Source organism: Equus quagga, chromosome 10, assembly GCF_021613505.1.
Source record: "Equus quagga isolate Etosha38 chromosome 10, UCLA_HA_Equagga_1.0, whole genome shotgun sequence".
Taxonomy (NCBI): Eukaryota; Metazoa; Chordata; class Mammalia; order Perissodactyla; family Equidae; genus Equus; species Equus quagga.
In genome coordinates this window covers 109960497-109984940 of record NC_060276.1, presented here as the reverse complement: position 1 = coordinate 109984940, position 24444 = coordinate 109960497, and the positions used below count along the sequence as shown (strand labels likewise).

Sequence of the window (24444 nt, the reverse complement as noted above, 5' to 3'; positions counted from 1 at the left end):
TTTGGGAAAATACAATGGCTTGAGCAGTTTGGAGATAGAGGATTTTGTGTAACAGTACTGTGGCTGAACCTTGTCAGCCTCTATGGCCTCTGCTCTTCTCTGTAACCCTGAGAGGTGTCCTGGACCACCCCAGGGCATGCCCAGCAGCCAGGGTTGCAGTGGTATGATGTTATCAATGTGGTTGGGATTCTGTTTCCCTTCCTACCTCGTGTTTGGCATTACTGGAATGTCTGTGGGGTTAATTATTGGCATCCCGAATAAAAACCTACCATTTCCAAGTAGAGAAAAGGCAATAGTTCAGTTCCTAGAAGCTGTACTCAGAATTCCTTGGGAGAAATCAGGACCTAGGGTGAAGACTAAGATTTTTCTCATCTAGAGACCATAGTTTCTGTTCTTTCAAATAAAGACCAGGTAACAGTTGCTCAAATAACGTAGAAATTGACTTCTTTCTTATGTAAAAGTCTGAGTTGGTGAGTGGTCCAGAAGCATAGAGTAGCTCTGTCCGGGAGCCCAGGTATCTTTTGTCTTCTTGTTTGAGATCCCTCTGGGGGTTTCCTTTATCCATATGGTTGAAGATGGCTCACCACTAACATGTTCACATTCCAGGCCCCCGGAACAGGAAAGGAACAAATAGAAAAGAGATTACTTTTAAGGGCGTGACTCAGAAGTGGCACACACATCACTTCTCTCTGATTCTTTTAGCCAAAACTTCGTCATATCGCCTCACTTACTTGCAAGGGAGACAGGGAAATGTAGTTTCTAGTTGGATGGCCATGTGCCTAGCTCAAACTGAGGATGATATGCTTCTGAAAACAAGAAAGCACAGAATAGGTTTGGGAGGATAGTCTGCCACAAAACTGAGTGGACAGTGTCTCAGAGTGCTGCAGTTTAAAATTGATAGATAGCATGGCACACAACAGAACTGGACAAAAGAAATGTATGCTTAACTATTACTTCCTCATCTTCCTCCTTGGAAACCAGGCCAGTTAGAGCCCAGCCTGGAACAGTGGGTAGCAACAGTAGGGGAACCTGAAGAGACAAACTCCAGAAGCAACTCTTGAGAAGGTGAGGCAAGTTAAATAAATGCCTTTGCTGAACCCTTGAGAGGTATTCTGGGGCTTGATCCTATCTTTGCATTATTTAGGGCTCCTTTGATGGCAAATAATAAAAAACAACTTGAGGTCGCAAAACCATGTTCTTTATTATAAGGATATAGGAGTGACTCGTAGAAACCCGTGGCAGGAATGGATTGGAAGAGAGGATTGCAAACCTTTTGGGGCTCCTCCTGATTCTTCTCAATTTTCTTAGAGTGTTTCTGTCATTTTTTTTATTGAGTTCATAATAGTTTACATTGATGTGAGATTTCAGTTGTACATTATTTCTTGTCTGTCACCACTTAAGTGCTCCCCTTCACCCCCTGTGCCCACCCCCCACCCCCCTTCCCCTGGTAACCACTGAACTGTTTTCCTTGCCCATGTGTTTGTTTATATTCCACATATGAGTGAAATCATACGGTGTTTGTCTTTCTCAGTCTGGCTTATTTCGCTTAGCATAATTCTCTCCAGGTCCTTCCATGTTATTGCAAATGGGATGAATTTGTCTTTTTTTCATGGCTGAGTAGTATTCCACTGTGTATAAATACCACATCTTCTTTATCTAATTATCAGTTGGCACTTGGATTGTTTCCATGTCTTGGCTATTGTGAATAGTGCTGCAACGAACATAGGGGTACGTATGTTACTGTAGATTGTTGATTTCAAGTTGTTTGGGTAGATACCCAGTAGTGGGATAGCTGGGTCATGTGATATTTCTATTTTTAATTTTTTGAGGAATCTCCATACTGTTTTCCATAGTGGCTGCACCAGTTTGCATTCCCACCAGCAGTGTGTGAGGGTTCCCTTCTCTCATACCCTCTCCAACATTTGTTATTTTTAGTCTTAGTGATTATAGCCATTTTAACAGGTGTAAGGTGGTATCTTAGTGTAGTTTTGATTTGCATTTCTGTGATGATTCATGATGTTGAACATCTTTTCATATGTTTATTGGCAATCTGTATCTCTTCTTTGGAAAAATGTCTGTTCACATCCTCTGCCAATTTTTTGATCAAGTTGTTTGTTTTTTATTGTTCAGTTGTGTGAGTTCCTTACATATTATGGAGATTAACCCCTGTCAGATATATGATTTGCAAATATTTTCTCCCAATTGGTGGGTTGTCTCTTTGTTTTGATTCTAGTTTCTTTTGCCTTGCAGAAGCTCTTTAGTCTGATGAACTCCCACTTGTTTATTTTTTCTTTTGTTTCCCTTGTCTAAGAAGACATGGTATTTGAAAAGATCCTTTTTACTTCAATGTCAAAGAGTGTACTACCTATATTATCTTCCGGGAATTTTATAGTTTCAGGACTTATCTTCAAGTCTTTGATCTATTTTGAGTTTATTTTTGTGTATGGTGTGAGATAATGGTCTACCTTCATTCTTTTGCATGTGGCTGTCCAGTTTTCCCAACACCATTTATTGAAGAGACTATCTTTTCTCCATTGTATGTTCTTGGCATCTTTGTCTAAGATTAGCTCTCCATAGATGTGCGGATTTATTTCTGGGCTTTCAATTCTGTTCCATTGATGTGTGTGCCTGTTTTTATACCAGTACCATGCTGTTTTGATCACTGTGGCTTTGTAGTACATTTTGAAGTCAGGGATTGTGATACTTCCAGCTTTGTTCTTTTTTCTCAGGATTGCCTTAGCAATTCTGGGTCTTTGGTTGCCCCAGATGAATTGTAGGATTCTTTGCTCTGTTTCCGTGAAGAATGTCATTGGGATTCTGATTGGGCTTACATTGAATCTGTAGATTGCTTTGGGTAATATGGACATTTTAACTATGTTTATTCTTCCAATCCATGTGCATCTCTTTATGTCATTAGCAGTTTCTTTCAGTAATGTCGTATAGTTTTCATTGTATAAGTCCTTCACCTCCTTGGTTAAATTTATTCTTAGGTACTTTATTCTTTTAGTTGTGATTGCAAGTAGAATTGTACTCTTGAGTTCTCTTTCTGTAAGTTCATAATTGGAGCATAGAAAAATAACTGATTTTTGTAAGTTGATTTTTTTACCCTGCGACTTTACTGTAGTTGTTAATTATTTCTATTAGTTTTCTGATGGATTCTTTGGGGTTTTCTACATATAAGATCATGTCGTCTGCAAACAGTGAGAGTTTCACTTCTTCGCTCCCTATTTGGATTCCTTTTATTCCTTTCTATTGCCTAATTGCTCTGGCCAAAACCTCCAGTTCTATTGAATAAGAGTGGTGATAGTGGGCATCCTTGTCTTGTTCCTATTCTCAGAGGGATGATGTTCAGTTTTTGCCCATTGAGTATGATGTTGGCTGTGGGTTTGTCATATATGGCCTTTGTTGAGATAAGAGAGTTTTTATCATAACTGGCTGTTGGATCTTGTCAAATGCTTTCTCTGCATCTATTCAGATGATTATGTGGTTTTTATTCCTCAATTTGTTGATGTGGTGTGTCACGTTGCTTGATTTGCGGATGTTGAACTATCCCTGTGTCCCTGATATAAATCCCGCTTGATCATGATGTATGATCCTTTTGATGTATCACTGAATTTGGGTTGCCAAAATTTTGTTGAGGATTTTTGCATCTATGTTCATCCATGATATTGGTATGTTGTTTTCCTTTTCTGTGCTGTCCTTGTCAGGCTTTGGTATCAGAGTGAGGTTGGCTGTGTAGAATGTGTTAGGAAGTGGTCCATCTTCCCTGATTTTTTGGAATGGCTTGAGAAGGATAGGTATTAAATTCTCTCTGAAAGTTTGGTAGAATTCTCCAGAGAAGCCGTCTGGTCCTGGGGTTTTATTCTTTGGGATGCTTTTGATTACTGTTTCAATCTCTTTCCTTGTGATTGGTCTATTCATATTGTCTGTTTCTTCTTGAAACAGCTTCTTCGGCTTTGGGAGGTTGTAAGAGTCTAGGAATTTATCCATTTCCTACAGATTATCCATTTTCTTGGCATATATTTTTTCATAGTATTCTCTTATAATCTGCTGTATTTCTGTGGTGTCTGTTGTTATTTCTCCTCTTTCATTTTTGATTTTGTTTATCTGAGCTTTCTCTCTTTTTTCTTTGTAAGTTTGGCTAGGGGCTTATCAATTTTTTTTATCTTCTCAAAGAACCAGCTCTTTGTTTCATTGATCCTTTCTGCCACCTTTTTTGTTTCAATAGCATTTATTTCTGCTCTGATTTTTATTATTTCTCTCCTTCTGCTGATTTTGAGCTTTGTTCTTCTTTTTCTAATTCAGTTAGGTGTAATTTGAGATTGCTTACTTGGGATTTTTCTTGTTTGTTAAGGTGTGCCTGTATTGTGATGAATTTCCCTCTTAATATGGCTTTTGCTGCATCCCATATGAGTTGGTATGGTATGTTATCATTTTCATTTGTCTCCAGATGTTTTTTGATTTCTCCTTTAATTTCTTCAATGATCCATTGGTTGTTCAATAGCATGTTGTTTAGTTTCCACATCTTTGTCTCTTTCTCAGCTTTTTTCTTCTAATTAATTTCTAGCTTTATAGCATTATGATCGAGAAAGATACTTGTTATTATTGTAATTTTCTTAAATTTGTAGAGGCTTGCCTTTTTCCCAACATATGGTCTATCCTTGAGAATGTTCTGTGTGCACTTGAGAAAAATGTGTATTCTGCTGTTCTTGGATGGAGTGTTCTATATATGTCTATCAAGTCCAAATGGTTTAGCTTTTCATTTAATTCCACTGTTTCCCTGTTGATTTTCTGTCTGGATGATCTATCCATTGATGTGAGTGGAGTGTTGAGTATAACACTCAATAATAACACTATTATTGTGTTGTTATTAATAGCTTCTTTTAGGTTTGTTAATAGTTACTTCATGAACTTTGGTGCTCCTGTGTTAGGTTCCTAGATATTTATAAGCATTATTTCTTCTTGGTGGAGTGTCCCTTTGATCATTATATACTGCCCCTCTTTGTCTCTCTTTACCTGTCTTATCTTGAAGTCTACTTTGTCTGATATAATTATTGCGACACCTGCTTTCTTTTGTTTCCCATTAGCTTGGAGTATTGTCTTCCACCCCTTCACTCTGAGCCTGTGTTTGTCATTGGAACTGAGATGTGTTTCCTGGAGGCAGCATATTGTTGGGTCTTGTTCTTTAATCCATCTCACCACTCGGTGCCTTTTTATTGGATAATTCAATCCATTTACATTTAGGGTGATTATTGATGTATGAGGGCTTAATGCTGTCATTATATCATTCATTTTCTGGTTTTCCTGCATTTCCTTTGTTTCTTGTCCTGTGTGTTTTGGTCTACCCATTGAATTATGTAGTTTTTTATGATGTGTTTCTCCTTATTTATTCTTTGTGTCTCTGTTCTGATTTTTTGTTTAGTGGTTACCCTGAGGTTTGTATTCAGAATCTTGTGTATAAGATAGTCCGTTTTATGATGGCCTCTTATTTCCTTAGTCTAAACCGATTTGGTCCCTTTCCTCCTCCCCTCCTAAGTTGTTTTTCTCATATCTTATTCCATCTTGTCTTGTGAGTTTGTGGTTAAAATGACAGGATTAACTTTGTTTTTGGTGTTTTCCTTCCCTCTAGCTTAATGCTATAGTTGAATATTTGCTATCTTACTCTGATTCTCTTGACCTATTTATCTCCTTACTCTGTGTTTTGTGACCCCTTTTTCCCTTTCTTTTTCCAGGTATGAGGGCCTTCTTGAGGATTTCTTGTAGTGGGGGTCTTGTGGCTACAAAGTCCCCTCGCTTTTGTTTGTCTGGGAAAGTTTTAATTTCTGCCTCATATCTGAAGGATTTTTTTGCTGGATAGAGTATTCTTGGCTGAAGATTTTTGTCTTTTAAAGATTTGAATATGTTGTTCCATTGTCTCCTAGCTTTGTAAGATTTCTGCAGAGAAATCTGCTGAAAGCCTGATAGGAGTTCCTTTGTAGGTTATTTTCTTCTGCTTTGCTGCCCTCAGCATTCTTTCTTTGTCATTCATTTTTGCCAGTTTTACCAATATATGCCTTGCAATAGGTCTTTTTACATTGACAAATCTAGGAGATCTGGAAGCTTCTTTCACACAGATTTCCCTCTCTTTCCCTAGGTTTGGGAAGTTCTCTGCTATTATTTCTTTGAACACCCTTTCTGCTCCATTCTCCTTCTCTCCTCCTTCTGGAATACCTAGAATTCTTATGTTGCATTTCCTCATTGAGTTGGATATTTCTTGGAGACTGTCTTCATTTCTTTTTAGTCTTAGTTCTCTCTCCTCCTCTGTCTGGAGCATTTCAACATGTTTGTCTTCGATTATGCTGATATGCTCCTCTATGAAGTCCACTTGAGTGTTCAGGGAATTCGTATTTTGTTTTATCTCTTCCATTGTGTCTGTCATCTCTAATATTTCTGATTGATTCTTCTTTGTAGTTTCAATCTCTTTTGTGATGTAGCTCCTGAACTTGTTGAATTGTTTCTCTACATTTTCTTTTACCTGATTGAGATTTTTGATGATAATTCTTTTCAATTCATTACCACTTAGATTACATATTTCTGTGTCCTCAGGACTGAGCTCTGGGTGCTTGTCGTTTTCTCTCTGGTCTGGAGATTTGATGTAGTGTCTGATGTTGCTAGGTCAGGTCTTACACATTCTGATATTATTCGGTTGCAGTTACAGCCTATTGCCACTGGGTGGAGGTCGAGGGCTGCATATTCTGAGCCCTCCTCCTTGAGCTGATATCCCAGGCAGTGGAGCAGCACAAGGTGGGTAGGGGGAGGGGCACTTTCTCCTGTGTGCACTCTGGGCTTTCTCGATCAGCTCTCGCTATCTGGTCTCCTGGGGTCTTGGCTTGATGAGGTCATCCCACCCGAAAACTTTCACCCCGTTAGAGGGCTTCCCTCTAGGCTGCAAGGGCCCTAGGGAGTCCTTGGTGATCCCGCAAACAAGCGATCTCTCCCCCTTCCTTCCTTCCTGGAAGCTCCTGCTATGGCGATGGCAGTCTTTAGGGGAGGGAGCAAAGTTCTCTCTTACCCCATTCCAGCTCCTCTGAGAGGGGCTTCAGCCTCTCCACCCTCCATCATGTGGCTGCATGTCTCTCTGACGTTTTTGTATTGTTAAGATGTCCTCTGTGGAATATGGATGCCCCTTTTTCTTGTATGTTGGAGGGGAGAGCCCAAGCAAGTTCACTCTGCCATGATGCTGATGTCACTCTTTGTCATTTTTATCTATGAAGATTTTCAACCACCTTCAGCTCTAGGGATTATATTCTCACTTTCCAGGGCCCAGGCTAAACTGAACTCTTAGCCATAACCCACATGCCTGGGAGAGAAAATCTAGTCAGGTCAGCATGGGCCAGCGTCCATTCAAGTGTGAAAATAGAGGCGAGAGTTTCTTAAGACAAACTGCTTGCCAGGGACCCATCCCTGTGGAGAAGGGGAAAAGGGATGGACACAGTTCCCAATGAAGGAGGAAACTGTTACAAGCTGGGCACACATAGCATGGTAGTAGTTGAAGGAGGGGCATCCAATTCTGATTGACATCTTTTTTCTTTTAAACTTTTTATTTTTAAATAAGTATAGATCCATAGGAAATTATAAAAATAGTACAAAGAAGTCCTGTGTATCTTTTGCCTAGTTTCTCCCTTTAATTACATTTTACCTAACTATAGTACAATATCAAAACTGGGAAGTTGATGTTGGGACAGTGTATATGTATAATTCCATGCCATTTTATCACATGTGTGGAGTCTTGTAACCACCACTGTGATCAAGATACAGAGGTCACACCTACCCCCTCCTCCTCAACATTCCTTACCCCTGGCAACCATTGATCTGTTTTCCATCTCTGTAATTTTGTCATTTTGAGAATGTTATATAAGTAGCATTACACACCTTTTGAGTTTTTTTCACTCAGCATAAATGTCCTTGCCATCCATCCAAGTTGTTACATATCTCAATAGTGCTAAGCAGCGGTCTGTACCACAGTTTGTTTAGCCATTCACCTGTTGAGAGACATTTTGGTTGTGTGTAGTTGTTGAGTATTATGGATAAAGCTGCTGTGAGCATCTGTGTATAGGTTCTTGTGTGTGTATAAGTTTTGATTTCTCTGGGATAAATGTTCAGGAGTGTGATTGTTGGGTTGTATACCGTGTATGTTTAGTTTTTAAAGACACTGCCAAGTTGTTTTCCAAAATGGCTGTACCATTTTTACATTTCCAGCAGCAATATACAAGAGATTCAGTTTCTCCACATCCTTACCAGCATTTGGTATTGTCACTTTTTTAAAAAAAATTTTAGCTGTTCTAACAGATGTGTAATTCTATCCCATTGTGGTCTTAATTTGCATTTCTCTAGTGGCTAGTGATGTTGAACATCATTTCATGTGTGTATTTGCCATCATATATCCTCTTCAGTGACATGTCTCTCATGTCCTTTGCCCATTTTCTGATTGTTTTTTCACTGTTGAATTTTGAGAGTTCTTTATATATTCTAAGTACAAACCACTTGTCAAATCTGTGGTTTGCAAATATTTTCTCCCAGTCTGTAGCTTGTCTTTTCATCCTTTTAATGTGAGTCTTTCCCAGAGCAAACGTTTTTAAAATTTTGATGAGGTCCAACTTATTGATTTCTTTTTCTTTTAAGGATCATGCTTTTGTTGTCATGTCTAAAATCTCTTCACCAAGCCCTAGGTCCTGAGGATTTCCTCTTGTGTTTTCCTCTAAAAGTTTTATAATTTTACACTTGACACTTCAGCAGTGTTTGTTGAAAAGGCTATTCTTTTTCCATTGACTTGCTTTTGTACCTCTGTCAAAAATAAGTTGGCCGTACTAGTGTGAGTCTTTTTCTGGGTTCTCTGTTCTGTTCCATTGATCCATGTGTCTTTCTTTCTGCCAGTACCGCACAGTCTAGGTTACTGTCTTGGTTATTTGATTACTTGATGCTATAGCTATATAACAAGTCTCCTATTTCTCCCACTTTATTATTATTTTTTAAAATTGTTTTAGCTATTCTAATTCCTTTGACTTTCCATATAAATTTTAGAATAATTTTGTCTTGAACTACAAAAGATCTTGCTGGGATTTTGATAGGAATTTTGTTAAACCTTTATATCGATCTGGAGAGAGTTAACATCTTTACTATGTTGAGTCTTCCAGTCCTTGAATGTGATATATTTCTCCATTTATTTGGATCCTCTTTTTCTTTCTTTCATCAGTGTCGTATAGTTTTCAGCATGTAAATTCTGTACAAATTTTGTATCTAAGGATTTCAGTTTGAGTCTTTGTAAATAATACCATATTTTTAATTTTGACTTCCAAGTATTCATTGTTAGTATATCAAAATACTATTGATTTTGGTATGCTGATCTTCTATCCCGCAAACTCACTTCTATCCTTGCTGAAATCACTTATTAGTTCTAGGAGTTTTTTATATATTCCTTGGGATTTTCTACATAAACCATTATATCATCTGCAAATAGGGACAGTTTCATTCCTTTCTTTTCAGTATGTGTGCCTTTTATTTCCTTTTCTTGTATTTTGCTGGCTAGGACTTCCAGCACTGTGTTGAAAATAATGATGAGAACAGAAATGCTTACCTTGTTCCTAATCTTAGGGGGAAAGCATTCAGTTTTTCATTAAGTGTGAAGTTAGCCATAGTTTCTTTATAGAGGTTCTTTATCAAGTTGAGAATGTTCTCCTCTATTCATAGTTTTCTGAGTTTTTATCATGAGTAGGTGTTGAGTTTTATCAGGTGCTTTTTCTACATTAAATGATATCGTCATGTGATATTTTTCTTCTTCCATCTGTTAGGGTGGGGGATAACATCGATTGTTTTTTGAATATTGAATTAGTCTTGCATCCCTGGAATAAACTCCTCTTAGTCATGGTGTATAATTCTTTTTATATATTGCTGAATTCTGTTTGCTAGTATTTTGTTAAAGATTTTTCACCTATATTCAGGAGGGATATTGTGTCTAATTTCTGTCTTGCTAGGCTGCCCCTTTTCAAGTCCTTTGGCTAGAGAGTGCAGGATGTTGGAGAGGCTTTTTTTGTCTGCCTTCATTGACATTTATGCATTGCCAACTTCTCCACTATCCAGTCTGGGATATATGGAGCAAAAAGGAAAACCCCGGGAATTCACTGCTATGTGATTCTCTGGGTATTGAATTCCCTAGCTGGTTTGCCCTCTTCACTCCACTTTTTGGAGTCATCTTATGTTTGTTTTATATAATATGTCCAGGGTTTTAAGTGTACTTAGTGGGAAGAATTGAGAGAAGTGTGTTTATTCTATCTTGTCTTGAAACCAGAAATCCAATCTATGTCTTTTTTTTTTTAAGATTTTATTTTTTTCCTTTTTCTCCCCAAAGCCCCCCAGTACATAGTTGTATATTCTTTGTTGTGGGTCCCTTTAGCTGTGGCATGTGGGACGCTGCCTCAGCGTGGTTTGATGAGCAGTGCCACGTCCGCGCCCAGGATTCGAAGCAACGAAACACTGGGCCGCCTGCAGAGGAGCGCGCGAACTTAACCACTCGGCCACGGGGCCGGCCCCATCCAATCTATATCTTTTTAAAAAGTAGATTTTGGATCTGCTTCCCTGTCTATTTATGGATGAAAAAATTAATCTTTAGCTCTATGCTTGTTGGGGAAGAAAGTATGTCTTGTACAGATTAGTGGAGTGGCCAGCGTAGTGTATATTCTCAGTGAGTATTAATCAGATCTCTAAGGTAGTCACAATGCATTGCAGTTCAGTTGCTCTGGCCTAGAACCTGTCTCCTAGTGACTACAAAGATGTTTGTTTTTCTAGGGGAACTTAAATTACCCTTTTGCTTTGAGAATTCAGTGTTTCTTGCTGTGGGATGCAAGGTTGTAGGTGATACAACAATGTTGATTTATCATTCCAACCGTGGACAGTTTTGAGGGCTAAGAGAGCACTAAGAATAATTATGACTGAACAAGAAGTATAAACAGAGACTGTAAGGGACAAAGTGGGACATATGGTCACCCTAGTTATACCTGTTCTGTGAATTTGCTATTGACTTAATTTGGGAATACTGGTTTTAAAACGTTTCTGCATTTTTCTCAAGTGCCACAGATGTATGCTGGTTTATGCATGTGCATGTGCACATTCACACACATACACACTCAGGCATTCTTGCCTAATAATAAATAAAGGAGAGTTATGTAGGTTGGCTAAGTTAATGTAGGATTTTTGCTGTAGAGAATGTTCTTCTTTTCCTTCAGACTTGTCAACCTGCAGGTCTTTTAAATGCCATCAATGCTTACACAAAAAGGGCATTCCAGTTAATATGGTTTGTCAGGAAGAAATACTTATTAAAATGTCTTGGAGTAAATGGGATGCAAAGTATTTGAAAAGGCTCAATTTACAGCTTTTGTTCAAATTATAAAATGGGAATTACTTCAGGTGTAAATAATTCATCCTGACAAATTTGTTTCATTTGGTGTGTGCCTGCCTCTCTGTGAATATGTGAATTTATTTTTGGAGCCCTGTGACGTTAGCCCCTTGTTAGTTTAGCACTTCTCATGAGTCAGAGTTCTGACCCACAAGGGTCCAGACCTCTAAGTTCTATTTCACTAAACTGTTTCTACTTTTTTGTAGACAGTCTTCCAAACAGAAGAAGGCTATTCAAACTGCTATCCGCAAAAATAAAGAGGCAAATGCAGTGCTGGCCCGCTTGAACAGTGAACTCCAACAGCAGCTCAAGGTAAGGAACTTCCTGAATTTGAGTTACCAGGGTTTTCATCTGCTTGTTTTGTTTTGTTTCATTTTGACCGTTGGCTGAGGACCTGGTTCTATTCCTGTTGGTAAGACTTGCCTCTTTGATCTCAAACACCTTTTGGAAGGCAGAGAATCACTGTATTTAAGTTTCATGGGTTGGTTCTTGTATACTTAGAGGAAGGCCGGTAACTTTAATATGTAGGCTGCATATTGTGTCTTAGTTAAAAGGACTGAGAATCTATTACAAAGGCTTTTGAAGTGTTCTTTATTGTTGAAAGCTGCTGGGTAAAAATTGTTTAGATCCTCCTTGAATGATGCTATACTTACTTCAGTGGAAGAGGGTGGCTGATACTATCAAAGGTCAGCTCCTCCCGAGTACCTTGGAAATGATTCCGTATCACCTTGTCAAGGACATCACCCCTGTCCTTATCATCTATTTCTCTTCACCATTAATCTCCCCTGTGTTAGTTTCCCAGGGCTGCCATAACAAAGTACTATAAACTTGGTGGCTTAAAATAACAGAAATCTATTCTCACAGCTCTGGAGGCTAGAAGTCTGAAATTAAGGTGTCAACAGAGCCATGCTCTTTTTCTGAGAGCTGTAGGGGAAAAGCCTTTCTTTCTTCTTCCCAGTTTCTAGTAGTTGCTGGCAATCCTTGGCATTCCTTGGCTTGTTAGATGCATTACTCCAGTTTCTGCCTCCACTGTCACATGGCATTCTGTCTCTTGTCTAAATTCCTCTTGTTATAAGGACACCAGTCATTGGATTAAGGCCCACCCTAATCTAGCATAGCTTCATTTTAACTAAATTATATCTTCAAAGATCTTATTTCCATCTAAGGTCACATTTATAGGTACTGGGGGTTCGAACTTAAACGTATCTTCTCAGGGGACACAATTCTACCCACTACATCCTCTGATTCTCTGCTAGATCGTTCTCATCTACACACAAATCTGCTCTGGTATTGTCCATTGTCTTGACCCCACACCCTCGTTCAGCTGCTGCCCCATCTCTCTGGTCTCCTTCACAGCCAAGTTTCTTAGGAGTTGTTTTCGTTTATTGTCTCTATTTTCTCACCAAGTTTTCTCTCCCTCTGCTTCAGTGTGGCTTCATTTTCTTCCACTCACACTTCTTTCACGGCCACATCCACTGGGCCTGTTTTGATATTACTTGAATTTTCAGAAAAATTCTACACAATTGACCATTCCCTCCTCTGAAATCACTTTTCTCACTGGCTTTTGGTGTATCAGACTGCTCGTTTTCCTTCTACTTCACTGGTGCTTCTTCCTTAGCATTCTCTGCTGTCTCATCCTTCTTTGATTTCTCTTTTATTATCCCCCCCTTTTGCCCCAATATTTTATTATGAACATTTTCAAACATATGAGAAATTTGAAAGAATCAGAGTAAATACTTTTATAGCCATCACTTTGGTTCTACCATTAACATTTTACTATACGTGTTTTATCACATATCTGTCCCTCTATCCATCAGTCCATCTTATTTTTAACATATTTTCAAGTAAATTGTAGACATCTGTACTTGTACCCCAAATATTTTTAACATGCATATCATTAACTAGAGTATTTTTACAAGTTTTTCTTATGATGTAAATTTTATATACAATGAATACACAAATCTTAAGTGTATATTTGCTGAATTTTTAACAAATGCATATACTTATGGAACCCAAACTCCTATCAAGATATAGAACATTACCATCACCCCAGGGAGCTTCCTCATGTTTTTTCCAAGTCACTACCTGCTCCACTCATACAGAGGTAACCACTATTCTAAATTTCTTATGCAATAGTGTTGCCTATTCTATAATTTTATGTAAATAGTGTCCTGAAGCATGTATTTTTGTGTAAATCTTCTTTCACTTAGTATTATGTTTTTGAGATTCATTTATATTGTTGCTTGTGTCAGTAATCTGTTCCTTTTTATTGCTGAGTAGTATTTCATTGAGTGAATATGCCACAGTTTGGTTTATCAATTCTCCTATTAATGAACACCTGAGCTATTTCCATTTTTTGGCTATTTTGAGTAAAACTACATTCTTGAATAAGTCTTTGTGTGGAAATATATTCTCATTTCTCTTGGTTCTCAAATAAGTGGTGTCATCTAGTGTTGTCCTTTTCTGTGTCTGGCTTATTTCCCGTACCATAATGTCCTCCATGTTTATCCATGATGTTTCAGATAGCAGGATTTCTTTATTTTTTAGGGCTGAATAATATTCCATTGCCTGTATATACATTTTCTTTATTCATTGTCCATTGATGGACATTTAGGTTGCTTCCATGTCTTGGCTGTTGTGAATAATGCTGCAACGAAAATGGGAGTACAGATATCTTTTTGAGATACTGATTTCAATTCCTTTGGATATATACCTAGAAATGGGATTGCTGGATCATATGGCAGTTCTTTTTTAAATTTTGAAGAACCTCCATACTGTTTTCCATAGTGGCTGTACAAATTTACATTCCCACCTGTATTCTCTTTTGGTGTCTACTTGCATGGAATATCTTTTTCATTCCTTCACTTTGAGGCTTTTTGTGTTCTTAAAGCTGAAGTTTTGGAGGCAACATATAGTTGGGTCTTGTTTTTTTATCTACACTATATCTTTTGATTGGAGAATTCCATCTATTTACATTTAGAGTAATTATTGATAGATAAGGGCTTACTAATACCATCTTATTGTTTTCTGGCTGTTTTGTAGTTCCCTTGTTCCTTTCTCCCTCTGTTGCTGTCTTCCATTGTGAATTGATGATTTTCTGTAGTAGTATGCTTTGATTCCTTCTCTTTATCTTTTGTGAGTCTACTGTACGTTTGGTTTTATGGTTGCCATGAGGCTTACAAACAACTTAACTTCTGTCGCATATAAAAAAAAGTCCTTTTTATTCCCTCCTTTTTTGTTTTTGATGTCGTGATTTCTTCTTTTTATATTGTGTATTCATTAACAAATTGTTGTAACTATAGTTATTTTTAATATTCTTTCCTTTAACCTTTTTACTACAGTTAAATGTAACATACCACCATGTTACAGTATTAGAGTATTCTGAATTTGACTATATACTTACCTTTACCAGTGTCTTATATATTTTCATATGTTTTTATGTTACTAATTAGTGTCCCTTCATGTTAGCTTGAAGAACTCCTTTCTGCGTTTCTTGTAAGGCAAGTCTATTGATAATGAACTCCCTCACCTTTTGTTTGTTTGAGAAAGGCTTTTTCTTTTTTCTTTTTTTTTAAAGATTTGCACCTGAGCTAACATCTGTTGCCAATCTTCTTTTATTTTTTCTTCTTCTTCTCCCCAAAGCTCCCCAGAATATAGTTGTATATTCTACTTATAGGTCCTTCTAGTTCTGCTATGTGGGACACCCCCTCAGCATGGCTGATGAGCGGTGCCATGTCCGTGCTCAGGATCTGAACTGGTAAAACCCTGGGCTACCAAAGCAGAGTGCATGAACTTAACCACTCGGCCATGGGCCTGCCTCAAGGGAGGCTTTTTCTTGCCTTCATTTCTGCAGGAGAACTTTGCTGAATGGAATATTCTTGGTTGGCAGTTTTTTTCTTTCAGGACTTTGAATATATCATCCCACTCTCTCCTGGCCTGTAAGATGCCTGCTGAGAAATCTGCTGATAGCCTTATGAAGGTTCCCTTGTAAGTTACAAGTTTCTTTTCTCTTTCTGCTTTTAAGATAGTCTCTTTGTCTTTGACAGTTTTATTATAACGAATCTTGAAGAAGATCTCTTTAAGTTGAGTTTGCATGGTGATCCATGAGCTTCATAAACTTTGATATCCATATCACTGCCCAGATTTGGGAAGTTCTCAGCCATTATTTCTTTAAATAAGGTTTCTGCTCCCTTCTCTCTTAAACTTCTGGAACTCCAATAATTCACAAATTATTTCTTTTGATGGTATACCATAGATCATGTAGGCATTCTTCACTCTTTCTAATTCTTTTTTCTTTCTTCTCCTCTGGCTGGACAATTTCAAAGTTCCTGTCTTCTATCTCACATATTCTTTCTTCTGCTTGATCCATTCTGATGTTGATGCTCTGTATTGCATTTTTCATTTCATTTATTGTATTCTTCAGCCGTAGAATTTGTTTTGTCCTTTTTTTTAATGATTTCTATCTCTTTGTTAAACTTCTCATTTTGTTTGTGTAGTGTAGTTTTCCTGATTTCATTGACTTGTCTTTCTGTGTTTTCTTGTAGCTTGTTGAATTTCCTTAAAACAACTATTTTAAATTCATCGGGTAAATTGTAGATCTCTTTATCTTTGGAATTGGCTACTAAAAGATTATCGTGGTTCTCTTGTGATGTCGTGTTTCCTTGGTGTTTCATGTTCCTTGAAGTTTTGCATTTCTGTCTTCATATTTGAAGTAGCAGTCACCTCTTCCAGTCTTTATTAACTGCCTTTGGGAGAAAAATACCTTCCTTCAACCCTGCTAGGGATTCTGAAGCTTTCTCAGACCTTCTATGGATGCACCTGCTTGATGTATCTTGCTCCCTCTTGTGGCAGAATTCTTAAGCTTGTATGCCTTCTTCTCATCCTGCAAAACACTAGGCCAAGTGCTGACAGCCTCTATTTTCTCCCAAAGGTGGCACTAAAGCTCAAATTTGTAGTCTCTCTCTGGCCCACAGATTTGGGCCAGCACAGGCTTTCTGCATGTGCTCACTAGCCATCTGCCAAACTCGCTCTTGTGGCCACTATTGGGAGTGTGAACAGGGAGCTGGGCATAGGGTGGGGGTGTGTGCGAGTAAATCCCATGGAGCATTGGGCATGCCCCATGGCCAGTTGGAGGATTCCCAGTGACTCATAGGTGGGCTTCTTGATGGAGTCCTGCAACACATTTTGTAGGATCCATGTTCCTTTAATGCCCTTCCAGATTCTGATCTGCCACTTTCCTAGCCTCTTCCTGCCTCCCAGTCACGCAGTTCACAATTCAGTACTCTGGATGGAGGAAGAGAGAAATGAGCCTCTTTGGCAGTATCTCACACAGCTGGGGAAGCTGGGTGCTCACTTACACACTCTCACTTCCCCCATGGGAGAAATCATGGGCCAAGGAGATCTCTCTTGGCCCTAAGGTGTGCTGCTTTGGGAGAGGGTGATGTGAGTAAAGTCAATGAGTTCCTCTTACCCTCTCCAGTGCATCCAAACTTGTATGTTTTTCCTCCACTGTTGTGCTGGAACTTCTCTGCTGGAAACCTGGACTTCCACAAAGGCTCTTTCATCTGTGGGTGATTGTCTAAAACAGTTTTCCAGGGGATCCTGGACTGCAGCTGAGAAGGGCTAGAGGTGGTTCATGGGCCATTGCAGGATCCAGAGCCAGGACTGAGGTCTGTGTGTCTCTTATCTGACACACAACTGGGTGAGACTCCTTCTGGGTCCTTTGGTGTATAGTGCTGGATCCCAAAGCTCCCATAAAGGCACTTGGTCCATGAATGGATGCCAAATTGTTGTTATTGGCAGGGGGACACAAATGAGCGGCATCTGATTCAGCCATCATGCTGATGTCACTCCAGTAGTTCTATTTTTAATTTTTCAATGAACTTCCATAGTGTTTTCCATAATGGCTGCACCAGTGTCTATGATCTGTCTTGAATTAAGTTTTGTGAATGGTGTGAGATTAGGGTCAAGGTTTATTTTTTCCCATATCAGTATCTCATTAATCTAGCACCATTTGTTGAAAAGAATTTCTTTTCCTCCTTGGATTACTTTGGTGCCCTTAGCAAAAATCTAATGACCATATAAGTATAGAATTATTTCTGGGTTCTTATTCTGTTCCGTTAATCTATTCATTGATCTTTATACCAGTTCTACACAGTCTTGATTACTGTTGCTTTATCGTAAGTCTATAAGTGCGGTAGTATAAAATTTTCAACCTCTTCTTCTTTTTCAAGATTCCTTTGGATATTTTGGGCCCTTTGTTTCATATAAATTTTAGAATTAGTGGTTCATTTGCTACAAAATAGCCTGTTAGGATTATGATTTGATTTACATTGAATTGATAGATATGTTTAAGGAAAATTGACATCTAAACGATGTTGAGTCTGCCAATCTGCGAGCAGAGTGCTCCTCTTCAGTTATCTAGATCTTGTAAAATTCCTCTCAGTGGTTCTGAGTGTGTAAGTATTACATGTCTTTTGTTAAATTTATTCCCAAATTCTTTTTGTGACACTATTGCAAATTGAATTATTTTTTAAAATTTTATTTTCTAATTGAGTTTATGCAGGTCACAGAATATAAGGTCAACACACAAAAAGCAATCATATTCCTATATACAAGCAATGAACAATTGGTAATGGAAATCTGAAAAACAATACCATTCATAATAACTTGCTCCATCCCTCAAATGAAATACTTAGGTATAAATTCATCAGAACACACAGGATCTGTATATGGAAAACTACAAAGCGCTGCTAAAAGAAATCCAAGAAGATCTGAATAAATAGAGAGACATACGCTGTTCATATGTTGGAAGACTCAACATAGCATTATGTCATTTTTCTCCAAAGTGATCTATAGATTCAATTCAATGCTAATCAAAATCCCTGCAGGATTATTTGTAGGTATAGACCAGATAATTCTATAGTTTATATGTAAGGGCGAAGGAACTGGAATAGCTAAAACAAATTTGGAAAAGGAGAACAAAGTTGGAGGAATCACTTTAGTATCAAGCTTTAATAATCAAGACAGTATGATATTGGTGGAGGGATTGATGCATAGACCAATGGCGCAGAATACAGAGTCCTGAAGTAGACCACATGAATAGAGTAGTGGTATATGATCATGGCTTTAATTTGCATTTCCCTAATGGCTAATGATGTTGAAAATCTTCTCACATGTTTGTCATCCTTATATCCTCCTTAGTGAAGTATCTGTTCAAGTCTTTTCCCATTTTTAAGTTGAGTTATTTGAGCTTTGAGAATTCTTATTATTGAATTTTCTTTATATAATCTGGATACAAGTCCTCTGTCAAATATGTGAGTTGCAAATATTTTCTCCCAGTCTGTAGCTTGTCTCTTAATTCTCTTGATGGTGTTTTGGCAGAGCAAAAGTTTTTAATTTTGATGAATTCCAATTTATTGGTTTTTTTCTGTTGTAGATTGTGCTTTTGGCATCATTTCTAACCCCAGGTCATGAAGATTTTTTCCTATGTTTTCTTCTAAAAGTTTTATACTTTCATGTTTTACATTTGCATCTATGAACCATTTCAAGTTAATCTTTATATAAGGTGTGAGGTGTGAGGTGATCAAGGTTCATTTTTTTACATATGGATGACCAATTATTACAAAAACAATTTGTTGAAAAGACTATCATTTCTCAATGAATTGATTTTGCACCTTTGTCAGAGATCAAATGACTCTATTCATGTGGTCTACTTCAGGACTCTGTATTCTGCGCCATTGGTCTATGCATCAATCCCTCCACCAATATCATACTGTCTTGATTATTAAAGCTTGATACTAAAGTGATTCCTCCAACTTTGTTCTCCTTTTCCAAATTTGTTTTAGCTATTCCAGTTCCTTCGCCCTTACATATAAACTATAGAATTATCTGGTCTATACCTACAAATAATCCTGCAGGGATTTTGATTGGTGTTGTATTGAATCTATAGATCACTTTGGAGAAAAATGACATAACTGCTACATTGAGTCTTCCAACACATGAACAGCATTTGTCTCTCTGTTTATTCAGATCTTCTTGGATTTCTTTTAGCAGCACTTTGTAGTTTTCATTATACAGTATACAGTATATTAGAATTGCTAAAACAGAAAATAGTGACGACACCAAGTGCTGGCAACCGGAACACTCACGTATTGGTCGTGGGAATACAAAATAGTACGCCACTCTGAATAATTGGCAGTTTTTTATAAAATTATACATACACTCACTATGTGACCCAACAGTGATAGCCAAAATCCGGAAAACAATCCAAATATTCTTCAAAGGGTGAATGGATACACTGTGGTACATCCACGCAATGGAATAGTACTCAGCAGCAAAAAAGAATAATATGCACAACAGCTTGGATGAACCTGAAAGACATGGTGAGTGAGACAAGCCAGTGTCAAAAGGTTGTGTACTGTATGATTCCTTTTATTTGACATTCTTGAAAAGGCAAAACTATAGTGCTGGAAAACAGATTGGTGGTTGTCAGGGGTTATGCATGGAATGAGGGTTTATATGTCAATGAGTAGTACCAGGGAGCTTTTTGGTTGTTGGAACTGTAATGTACCCTCTTTGTGGTGGTAGTTACACTAATCTATACATGTGTTAAAGTTTATAGACCTGTTTGCTAAAAGAAAAAAGTCAGTTTTACCATATGATAATAAAAAATAAAATTATTTTTTAAAATGTCAAACTTCATTCTGTTTTATGAATCTTTGTATGTGACCTTATTTTTGTTTTATATTTTGTTTGGTTTTGATTTTTCTCTCCTCTCTCTCTGCTTTGATGTCAGTCAGTTTCATCAATTGTTCTTTATACTTGGTAAGCCCTTTTAATTTAGAAACCCATATTCTTCAGTTCTGTGAGTTTTCTTGATTTTTGTTGTTGTTAATTATCCCTCGCCTCCATTTTCCCTGTTCTCCCTTGCTGATATTTTTCAGACATTAAGCCTCTTAGCTTAGTTCTCTAATTTTCTCTTCTGTTTTCTTTCTTTCCTCTTCTTTCCTTCTGTATTTTTGTCTCTTTGTCTATTTTTGGAGACTGACTTAATTTTAAATTTGAAATCTCCTATTGTTTAATAACCAAGAGTTTATTTTTTGTTCTCTGTTTTCTTTTGATGGTATCCAATTCTTGTTTCATTGTTGTAATATCTTCTCTTGATGGTGGTGTTTTTCTTCTTCCTGAATACTTCCTTTTTTATTTTGTTGTATGTATTTCTCATTAGATGCTATCCTTCAATATCTATTGGGCCTTCTTTGCTTATATTTTGGAAGAGGATGAAAGCACTAATTGGAAGTTCATAGTGTGTTGTGGGGCTTGTCAACTTTGAGCTTCACTCTTCAGCAGTCTGGCTGGGCTGGATAGTTAGGGAACCCCCAAAGACAGTATCATTGGCTCTTTCCTTTTGGTCTGGTTTTTGTCTTTTTTGTCTCCTCTTTGGAGGGAAAGACCTGGTTCAGTGGAGGGAGAGGGCTGTTGGTCTCAGCATCCAAGATACTCATTTAATCCCCCTATTTCCAGTCCAGCATGTTGTCCTCAACTGTGTCTGTGTATTGCCAATTGAGAGGGCCTCTCTTTTACCTTTTCAAGGAATAAATATTTATTGGTCTGCTGTGGCAGGAAGGATCTGGGGATCTAATTGCTTCTGAAGCAGACTTTCAACTAACACTTATTTTAGCCAGTCTCCTCCCCTCTTTCACTCCCACCTTCATAGGTATCTAGTGCTGCCAATCTGAGTCTTTCAGGCATCATTCTATGTAAAATCAGATTTGGTCTTGTTTTATCCTTGTGCTTAGCTTGCGATTCAGTTTTCTTTACTTGATCTGTATGAGTGAGAGTTCTAATTCAAGTGAACAGAAGTCTGAAGAATCATTAAAACAGACCTCTAGTCATGGCCTCTCAATCTGTTCCCAAACTAAGTCAGTTTCCAGATGCAGAGCCCCTTCAAAAAGGGGCATCTGGGTCACCTTAAGAAAGGACCCCATTGTGCAGCCAAAAATTTATACTGTTAATCTTTCTCCTAGCCTTTCCAAAAGTGACCTGTGACCATATACAAGGGTCTGTGCATTGGGGAAAGGGAACTAATCAGATTTTGGGGGGATTACTAGCCACTGGCTTTGAACTGACACTAATTCTAGGAAACTCAAAATGTCACTGTGATCCACCAGTCAGAGTAGGATCTTATGGAGGTCAGAGGATCAGTGGAGTTGTAGCTCAGGTCCTTCTCACAGTGGGGCCAGTGGACGCCCTAATCCACCCTGTGGTTATTTCCCCAATTCTGTAATGCATAATAGGAAGAGACCTACTCAGCAACTGGTAGAATCCCGACATTGATTTTTCTTGAATCTTCTAAATAATTTACTGTTCATCAGTTTGCTTTCTAGTTTACAAATTTTATTGCTATCACCTCTTCCCGTTTGTTTTTCCTGTATTTGTGTGTTTATGACTTAAAAAATTTTTTTTTTATTGTTTTAGTGGAGTTCCAGTAGGGAATGAGTATGGTGCATATGTTCTGTTCCATCTTTACTTGCAACCTCTATCTATATTCTTTTACTAGATGATGTTGATCATGAATTTGTATCTCAAGCCCTACTTCTATTTCCCCTCTTTTCTCTTTGCATGAGCTCTCAGCATGCATTTACAACTGCTTACTCAACTTTTTCTCCTAATATATCTAATACACATCTCAGATGCTCAATTCCCAAGCCTCTCCTTGAAATGCCTATTTCTCATCCAATCTTCTTAGACTTAATACTACTACCAGCCACGCACTTGCTCAATCCCAAATCCCCTTCCTTCTTTCCTACATCAATTTCCTAAGCAAGTCCTATCAGTTCTAGATTCAAAATATATCCAGAATATCCACCTCTCTCCATCTTTATGGCTGCTACCCTGATCTAAGCTATTTTCGTTTCTCACCTGGGTCCGTGCAGTAACCTCCCAACTGCTCCCTGCTTCCACTCTTGCCCTGCTACAAACCACTGTCTGCACAATAGCCAGAGTGAAAATTTTGAATTCTAAATTAGGCCACATGCCTTCCCTGATGCAAGGCCCTCATTGCCATTCCCCTGCACTTTGAATGGCGTCTACACTCCTTCCTCTGTCCACAAGGTCCCTGCCTAACTCTGACTTCAACTCCTGCCAATGTCTTCCTTGCTCCCTCTGCTCTGGTCACACAGGCCTTTTTGTTCATCAGACACACCAAGCTCATTCCCTCCTTTGGGCCCTTTGCAGTTGCCATTATGTCTTTCCCATATCGTCACATGGCTCACACCTCACTTCATTTAAGTCTCTTCTCAAATAGCATCCCCTCTGAGATGCCTTCCCTCACCACCCTCTCCACCTTTCTCCTAGATTCCCTATTACTCTCTATTGCATCGTCTTGTTTATTTGCTTCTGAAAGTATCTTGTTCTTTAACTTGGTCTTTCTCTTGCCATTTGAGTATAAGCCCTTTGAGGGCATTGGTCTTATCTGTCTGTTCTTTGCTGGTACCATCACATCTAGAGCAGAATCTGGCCCATAGTAGATAGATACTCAAAGACTGTTGGGTGAGTGGGTCAGGGGGTGGGGGGGGGGGGGGGGCGTTGAATATGTGCTTGTTGAGTTCTACACTATTTTCATGTTCATTCTTCTGGGACATCTCAGAATTGAGCCTTTATATAGAATTTTTTCCCACCTTGACTGATTCTACTTAAGAATGCATTTATTTGTTCCTCTCTCTCCCTACCAATAAATCTGTTTTAGGGCTGCATATTTGAAGTCCCAAATAGCAGATTGCTGATCCTCTTTTCTGCCTTTAGCCAAGAAGTCACCTTAAGCTATAATTTGTGCAGGAACCTGGATGAGACTTTGATGGAGGGACAACTGGTACACTTTCTCCCTCAGACCTGACTGATTATGGTGCTGATGGAGTATTTCTAATCCAGAAATAAGGTTTCTGGATTAGAAATGAGAGATTGCAACTAGAGATTTAGTCCTGATAGCTCACCTCTCAGTATTAGGAATCTACTTTTGCTTTTCTGCTCCCTCTGTCAGTCTTGTAATTTTAAACATCATTCTCTGCCAGCCACTGATCCTGTTAAAACTGAGGGTGAGATTCAGGCAGGGCTGGAGAGGTCAGTCAGTTTCATTGCATCATCTTCAGAAAAGAGTTGAGAGACTACAAATTGTCAAACTTCCTTTGTCTGGTAACCAGCTTTAAATATGATGCTTTCCAGGCTGCTTGTCCTTGAGTCATATGGCACTTAAGTATTTATGGGTCCAGTTATAAATTTATTTTTACTATCTAATGAAGTAGGGATGAACCCAGGAAATGACCCCTTTGCTCTTTTGTTTTTCTTCTCTCTGTTTTGTACAACTCAGGAGGTTCATCAAGAACGGATTGCATTGGAAAACCAATTGGAACAACTTCGTCCAGTCACTGTGTTATGACTCCCAAGATTCAAGTAACAGTGGTGACCTTTTCTGCCAAGGTCTTTCCTTTGAATTTTTCAACCCAACTACTTGTCAAAGATGTCTGAGACTGTGTCAAAAGCTGTGAGCAGCAGAATATAATCCATATCACCTTTTCTCTTGTACTTCACTTGTGCATTTGACTGTGGTGGAAAAAATACAACTAGTTATCACACTTGAAATTGTAATTGTCAGTGGAATTTATCTCCCTTTCTTAAGTACTTCCTTAAGGTGTTAGATGTTGCTCCCTACCAAAAACCAATCTTCTAGCAAATAAAAACAATTTAGAGAATTATTTATTTAAAGGATTTATGATTTGTACAAAACCTTATAACTGAGTACCTTCAGGATGCTTGTTTTATTTTTGTATGTATATCATATACAGTAGGTTGGTTTCCTGAATAGTTGAGATTCCAACTGGATAGTCTTTGGCATGATGATAATAAAAGCTAAAATAAAACAAAAGTATCGGATTTAGACTGGCGCTGTGCTCTCCACAACTATATGCCAAAAATTGCTTCTCTAGTGCCATTTTGATATTATATCTAGCTATAAATAA

The 24444-nt window shown here is 38.2% G+C and overlaps 1 protein-coding gene across 8 annotated transcripts in view; it reads left to right on the top strand.

The window, feature by feature from the left end:
* The window catches only part of REPS2 (RALBP1 associated Eps domain containing 2), a 192497-nt gene extending 168430 nt beyond the window's left edge, over positions 1–24067 (top strand). For all 8 annotated transcript variants that reach the window (XM_046673865.1, XM_046673858.1, XM_046673862.1 and 5 more), the window contains 2 exons: positions 11635–11740; positions 23796–24067. In XM_046673865.1, coding sequence (XP_046529821.1) covers positions 11635–11740; positions 23796–23864 — 175 coding nt within the window. In that variant the 3' untranslated portion in view covers positions 23865–24067. The remainder of the gene's footprint in view (positions 1–11634; positions 11741–23795) is intronic.
* Positions 24068–24444: the final 377 nt, after the last annotated feature.